The following is a 7,520-nucleotide window of genomic DNA, read 5'->3' on the forward strand; positions in this document are numbered from 1 at the left end:
TTGGAATTTTGGTGTGTATGGTTGTGTATTAAAGTATTCAGTTTCTTCCTAAATGGAATGTTTATATCTATGAAATAAAGCTCAGAAAGCAACACATATTGTGCATTTTATGTGTTATTTAAACAATAAAATGCTTTCTTTGCGTTAGTGGCGATATGTAATTTTTTCTGCAATGATTGTTACCTTCATAACCCGCATGAATCATCAAAGAAATCATCTTTCTTTAAAAAAAAATAACAGGTTGACAGAAAAAAAGAAGTGAAACTATATATAACTAAATCATTGTTTATGTACATCACTACATTAGATAAAAGAAATACATGTAGTCAGTTTGTCTTGTATGGAAATTGGAATCTTGATATTATCCAGGATTTTTCTTAGGTTGCTGAAGGTTTCCACCGATCGATAAACTGATTAGAACTGGATCGTGTAGATGTCAGTCTTGTCAGTTTCTATATACCTGTGAATTACAACCAATATCCATAAGAAATAGAGGGAATCAAACGTAGTGGATGTAAATTTTTACTAGACTAAGTATACACCGATCGACAATATAGATCTATAAGGTGATTTTAGATATTTTGTATTTTGATTTTGGCTATGCATGAATAAGGATTGTCAGGCTTTCACGTCTCGTATGAACTTGTCTCATAAGGTTGATTACAATAGTAATACATTCATAGTACAAGATGAGATCATATATTGAGCAATGCAACATTTTCACAACGATGGTATTGCATTGTATTTTTGGTTACTGTATAAATTTAAGGTTTGACCTCTCCGATAGGCGCCTGCCGAGGTAACTCTGAATGGTCTAGAGATCATTTTTTACACCTTTTACCAAAAGTTATTTTACGTCAAAGTTTCCATTCATTAATTTTTTTTTAGTATCAGATCTATTTTTCTAAATCAATGATCAGAAGATTGGCTGATTAAAAATGGGGTTAAATTCTGCTATATTTTAGTCACAGAGACGCAAGTTGAAATCATCAATTACACATGTACCCTATACTGTTGCGATGTTATGAATTAGGGGGTACGTTTTTATTGCAGTAGATACAAGCGCCTGCTGTGTGCGATTCCCCTCCTCTACTCCTGGAACACTCGCATAAAAAGGTCAGACTTGTCAGTGGCCTGAGCTGACCAGTGCACTAAAATTACCGGGAAATGCCGGTGTCACCTACGCATTCTATTCTTTATGTTTTTATTACATATTTAATAATAAACTATGCAGGCTTTACAGATTGTTTTGTCACACCAGATATATTCTCACAGTTAAAATAATGCAGCACTGTTGAATTTGCCGCTTCGGTTGTCTCCTGATTTACGTGTACTCTAGATTTGCTGCCATTTGCATTTTGGATAATTCATATGAATAGGTCGAAACCATGTCAGAATTTTTCGTAAGATATTAACTCTTACCAAAATCATAAGTCGTAAAAATATGATTTTTTACTAGAAAAAAAATTAATATACAGTTCAGCTAGGCTGTACTACATCGCTCGTTTTACCGAGGCAACAGTTACGGATCCATATCAAACTTCCCGGGAGTGGGGTCTAACACTTAAAAATTGTCTTTCTAAAGTGCAAAACTATACAGAAGAAAAAAAATCGAGGAGGGGGGGGGGGTGTTTCTGGGCCCATTGGAGGCCCAAAGAGCTTTTTTCTGTGTCATGGAGTTCAAGACGCGTCCCATGGTTCATTTAAACGACGATTCCTTTCAGAAGTTTTGGAACGTTTTAGGCATAAGCTGACGTTTTAATTAAAAATAGATAAAAGAAAATAGAAAAGAACCTCTTTGATTTTTAGTAAAGTTTTATAAATTTATTTGATAATATATATATATTTAAATATTCATCAGTTTAATATTTACAGTTGATACACTATCTAAAGAAAACATAAGATATGTACGTGTAAATTAAGTGTAAACCCTTTATTGCTATCCAACACGGAAATTTTCATATTAATCATTCTGGAGAACAGTTCATTTAAAAGCTCTCTGTTATTAGCAATAATATCAAGACACCTTGCAAGGCTTAATAATTTTGCATTAGAAAATTAGAATGCATTACAAAATAACGGAAGTCCGCAACGTAGGCTCCAGAACGAAGTTAAAAATGTTCGTGCAAAATGATACATACTTCGATATGTCTCAAAAGACTGGACAATCATGTCTAGTAACTATTAATATATTCTTTTAAATCTTATTTTTGTATGTACGTAATACATGAACAGTTAATTTAACACGTCAACTATATGAACGCAGTACCAGCGGGTTTGCGTCATCACGCGTTGAAAGATGGCGACACGGTGACATTAAACTTTCAGTAAAAAAGTAATAAATATGAAATACTGGACAAACACGTACCTTTTCCATCCAAATAAAACAAATTTAGAAGACAATAGGGTACTTTTGTATTTTGACAAAGATACATGTCTTTTACAACCGTTATCAAATTAATCCATTGACTAACATAGACATTCGTGGATCATTCTGCGTGAAGCCATGAAAATACAACCAAAAAAAGCGTGCTAGAGTGAATAAATAAACATATTCTATAAAGTTCAAAGAAATCCTCGTAAATGTCAAGAAGGGATGTTGTTTTGTCTGGTGGTTCACAGGGCCCGGTGGACGAGGGCTGCCCCTTTGACGTGGCGGCTAGCACAGCCTGATGAAAAACTATAAAAATCTAGCCTATTTCGAGGTCCAGTCCATTTTACTGGTCAGTTTTAGCACTATGGCGCGTTGGACTACTACTTCATTCTGTTTGTTCTTGAGTGAGTTTCTTTTTCTTTTGTCTTATTTGTTATTTTAGAATACTCTTTTGTCAATATAAAGTATACTTAGTATTTTTAATAATTAGTTTGATTTTTAAAAAAAAAAAATCGGTTCTATCGTGTTAATATATTGTGGTCTTTTTCTGTAAAGTTTTGGCGTGTGTAGAGAGTGGATTGATCCACACGGAATTTCATGTGGATGCGGAGCTTGCATTGGGTGTGGATCAAAAGGACAACGCCAATGATACCTCACCAATGATGAGAGAGTCAAACGACGCCTCTGTTGTATCAGAAACCCGAACAGACAGCAACGTCTCTAGCAATACTACAGCCGCGGACAAAATTTTGATTATCAAGAATGAAACAAAAGAGCTTTTTGAAGATTTTAACAAGTCTCTGGTGTCCTCAAATTCATCTCCAGAGACCTCTCTGTTTATCGGATCTGCTACAGGTGAAAGTTTGATTGACGCGAGCTCGAAAGGAAATGTCGCAGCCGTCGACGATGCGAATCTGACAAGTGATAAAACAACCCAGATCACCACTGATATTAAATCCACACAAACATTTTCTTCCCAAATTCCCCCTGACTCTCCCACGCCCACGTTAAGCTCAGTGACCAATTCCTCACTGGTTGCCAAAGAATCAGTGACCAATGCCGAACAAATTACTACGTTTCCATCCGTCTCCTCAAATATGGACGTCACTGACGTTCACACTCAGACCCCGCCATTATCAAGTACTGAAGTCTTAGCGTCTGCACCGTCTGATGATGTCCAGGTCTCAGTATCCGAGACCACAGGGGGAGCAGTCCTTGATGGGACCCTTGAAACAGTTTCTACATCGGCCCCTGCTGTAGGAGACGTCTCAACCACGCCATTACCTGCTGTAGCAGACGCAGAGCTTGTTGAAAATTTATCGATGCTTTCCAAGACAATGGATGGGTTTGATTTGATTATGGACAGCGCGATCGAAGCTTCGATCAACGAAAGTAAAGGTTTATTTGATACTACCGTGAGTGATACCTCTGCAGCACCAGCTAATCAAGAAATTGTATCCACTGGCGGCCCATCACTTGATTCAGGGACAACCGAAACTGTACTAACCTCAACTGGTAGTGTTTTTGAAACCCTTGCTATTTCCGCATCAAACAACATAGGTGCTAGCGAGAGTATTTCTTCCTCTTCAAATATTTCAACAGACACAACAACAAACGGGGTTGAGAACGTTGATATGGCAGCGTCGATGTCAATAACAACAGCGGTCGAAACTCCAATTGAAACAACGACCTCTGCGGACAACGTTGTTAGCGCACAGATTAAGACCACGGAAAAGTTTACTGAACCAGTCATTACACCAGTTGTATCAACAGGCGAAAGCTTGCAATCAACAGAAACTCCAACGGTTCCAACTCCAGTATCAGCGACAGTGAAACCCACAGACAGCACAGACAATGTTGTCACATCTACTGAAAGAATGGTTATATCTTCGGACTCTACTGTTGAAAACCAAGTGGGAACAATAAATACAGACGATCTATCTCCCCCTACTGTGGTTGTTGACCAGGCTACTTCTGATGTAGTAGAGACAACGGTAGAGACTTTAGAAAATAAACCAATAGTAGACACAACATCGGAGACCAATGCACAGCAAGATACAACAACCATGCAGAATACTGCAGAGTCGGTCTCAGCAACGTCATCAGCCTCATCAGGAACTGGAAGTACAAAGATTGAAGGCACAATATCAACAGTTTCTGACATGACTTCGCAAGCCGTCGAAGCAAAGGTGTCATCTACAACTCCACAAGCTAAGGAGGAGATTGAAGGCACAATATCAACAGTTTCTGATATGACTTCTGAAGTCGTCGAAGCAGCGGTGTCTGCAACAACTCAACAAGTCACGAATAAGAATACGATAGAAGTAGCAGTGCAGTCAACAACTGATAACAATGTGCAACCAACAGAAGAGGTCGCAACAAGCCAGCCAACATCAGATAACATTGTGCAACGAACAGAAGAGGTTGCAACAAGCCAGGCAACATCAGATAACATTGTGCAACCAACAGAAGAGGTTGCAACAAGCCAGGTAACATCAGATAACATTATGCAACCAACAGAAGAGGTTGCAACAAGCCAGGCAACATCAGATAGCATTGTGCAACCAACAGAAGAGGTGGCAACAGATCAGGCGACATCAAATATTGTTGCAGATACAAACAATTCGGTGACAACATCTGTCGATCTGGCACAAACAGCAAATCTAGTCTCATCCACAAGTTCAAGTATAACTGGAACTGTGGATATGACAGAATCAATAACAACAAACAACCTAGAGACAACAGACGCTCCAAGTACAAATGCACCTACAACAACAACAGAATCAGTCACAACAACGACAACAACAAAAAGGACGACAACAACAGCAACCACAGAGGCCCCCTCGACAGCAAGCACCACCCCGAGACCATGCCCTGTGTACCAAACCAAGTACAACCGGAACGACCTTCTGGTGACCACTGAGCCCGAGGGCTGTACCATGTTAGTATAAATGTGACACGCAATTTAGACTTTTGATCTTAATTAATTAAATATGAAATTCATTGTATCCATAGATTTATAACTACTGTTAATTTTTACATTTTTCTATATGTTTGCAATAATTACAGTATGGTACATGTATTTTTAAACAATACTTCCATTTTTAAGAGAGTACATGTACATGTAATGTATAAGAGAATATTGTGAAAAGACGTAATATAATCCCATTTTACATGCAAATCATAGTCTGATTATATACATACTTCATTACTTTTTGTTCTTTTATTTCAAAGGATTTCAAAGATAGTGGACTTGAGAGGTCAATTTAGGGGGTCTAACCGCATGATATGGAGAAAAATGCACGCAGGCCTGAGGTACACAGAAACCGCTATGAACTCTCGTAGACATAAAGTATAGTACAACTACTTGATGTCGTCATTTTGCTGAATTATAATCCAATCTTTTTTCAGAGGACTGCGGTACCCCGATGTTTCCTTCAAATACGAGGGTGAAGATGGTGGAACCGACGAGAAGTGTCGAATGCCCACTAAAACAGTGGGGCCCTATATTGTTGTAGATACCATACCGGGGCGATGCCAAATGTATGTTCTTCTCCTACTGAGCAACAACATATAACATTCACCCATTAACATGATACAGCAAACATGTTTTATAAATATTTCTTTTTTCTTTTTTTTAAAAGATGACCAATGACATCTTTCCGTTGCTTGAAAATACAATGCATTTTACTTGGCGCTCCATTTGTTTTCCATACGAAAAGCATCTAGAGGTTCATTCTTTATAATCAATAGGCGTCGACAGGCACGTAGCATCGGGGGGGTGGGGGGGGGGCAGCCCCCACTTTTTGGACAGCAAAGATTTTCATACAAAAAATTGAATTAAGATGGAGCCCCCCCCCCCCCCCACACACACACTTTTATTGGACCATGTTAAATTTTGAATTGAAAATAAGTTCACCGAAGTTAAAAGTAACTTTCTTCCCCCCCCCCCCCATTGAGTCTGCCCCCCCCTCCCACTTTCAAAAACGATGCTACGTGCCTGGTCGAGGTATACAAGGACGTTACGCTACGTGTACTATATTGACAGAAAGACATTCATTTTATTGCATTTGTGTACTAGTATTGCCGATGCAACAAAACCTTTAAAGATATCCCCTTGTACAAAGGAGTTTAACAATTTCCTCCTGAACATTAATATTCGTTGTTTAGTTGTCTTTTAAATTGTGACATTATATGCATTATTTTTGCAGAGTGATTGGTTTGAGAAGCGTTAGAGCCCCTATCCAGATAAATAACCCACCCGGAAAGAAAGGGCCACCACAGCGCCTCTTTAGGTATGTTCAAGTTTCAAACAATTATTGGAAGTTTGTTAACAATTTTCTGTATTACGAATACGAATGTTTTTTTTATCATTATTAAATCATATTTCAAGGCAAATTTACTTAAACTTTACAACCGTACAATTGTTCACGTACAGCTTTTCTTTCTGTTCACAGATTCCGATTAGTCATGCGTCCCGTGGTGGAATATTTAGAGGGAGACTTGCTGTAACTGGTCGGCGCCAAAATTTGTGGACATTCAGATTCTCAAATTTAGATGCGAAATAGTATTGTTATTTGTTGAAATCCATAAAATAATAAACAATTTCATACATTCTTGTGTGTTTTTGGTGCGTAAAACTGCGCCGTTAATGGCCTTGATTTTTTTTAAACAAATAAGGCAGTTATGGACATAAATGTTTCATCAAACAATATATATAAGGATACATCGTCTCAAGCCACGGGTTTTGTGTCCATTCTACATCCACATACCCGGTTTGTGGAAATAGAATGGACACAAAACCCGTGGCTTGTGACAATGATAAGGATAGGGACTCCAAAAATGTTTAATTCACCATTGACTTTCTTTATCAAATAGAAGTCATTCCGTCGGATATCTTGTAATTTTATTTTATAGCAGGATTTCCCCAAGGGAAGTTTGGCTATATAGAGGACCCTGAACCCCGCGCACATTTTTTACTTATTTGTTCATCTTTATATATAGGAATATTGTCGTTTTGTGAATGTAGTATGTATATAACCCCGATCATTGCTTTTAATCGTACATGTACGTATCAACTTAATTATTTTGATAGACCAAGACTATCGCTACCGGTGTGTACTTGCAGGATTAAGATTAATACATG

At 38.0% G+C, this 7,520-nt stretch overlaps 1 protein-coding gene across 2 annotated transcripts; it reads left to right on the forward strand.

Annotated features, from left to right (window-relative positions):
* Positions 1–2,624: 2,624 nt before the first annotated feature.
* LOC128155883 (mucin-5AC-like) lies at positions 2,625–6,989 on the forward strand. 2 transcript variants are annotated; one of them, XM_052817767.1, is made up of 7 exons: positions 2,625–2,778; positions 2,930–4,746; positions 4,798–5,315; positions 5,609–5,689; positions 5,786–5,917; positions 6,586–6,669; positions 6,832–6,989. In XM_052817767.1, the coding sequence occupies exons 1-7, from the start codon at positions 2,673–2,675 to the stop codon at positions 6,884–6,886; spliced, it is 2,793 nt and encodes a 930-aa protein (XP_052673727.1). In that variant the 5' UTR covers positions 2,625–2,672; the 3' UTR covers positions 6,887–6,989. The 2 variants fall into 2 exon arrangements, with proteins under 2 accessions (XP_052673727.1, XP_052673726.1); XM_052817766.1 differs by having other exon boundaries at positions 2,930–5,315.
* The last annotated feature ends 531 nt before the right edge of the window (positions 6,990–7,520 follow it).

Source organism: Crassostrea angulata, chromosome 7 (assembly GCF_025612915.1).
Source record: "Crassostrea angulata isolate pt1a10 chromosome 7, ASM2561291v2, whole genome shotgun sequence".
NCBI lineage: Eukaryota > Metazoa > Mollusca > Bivalvia > Ostreida > Ostreidae > Magallana > Magallana angulata.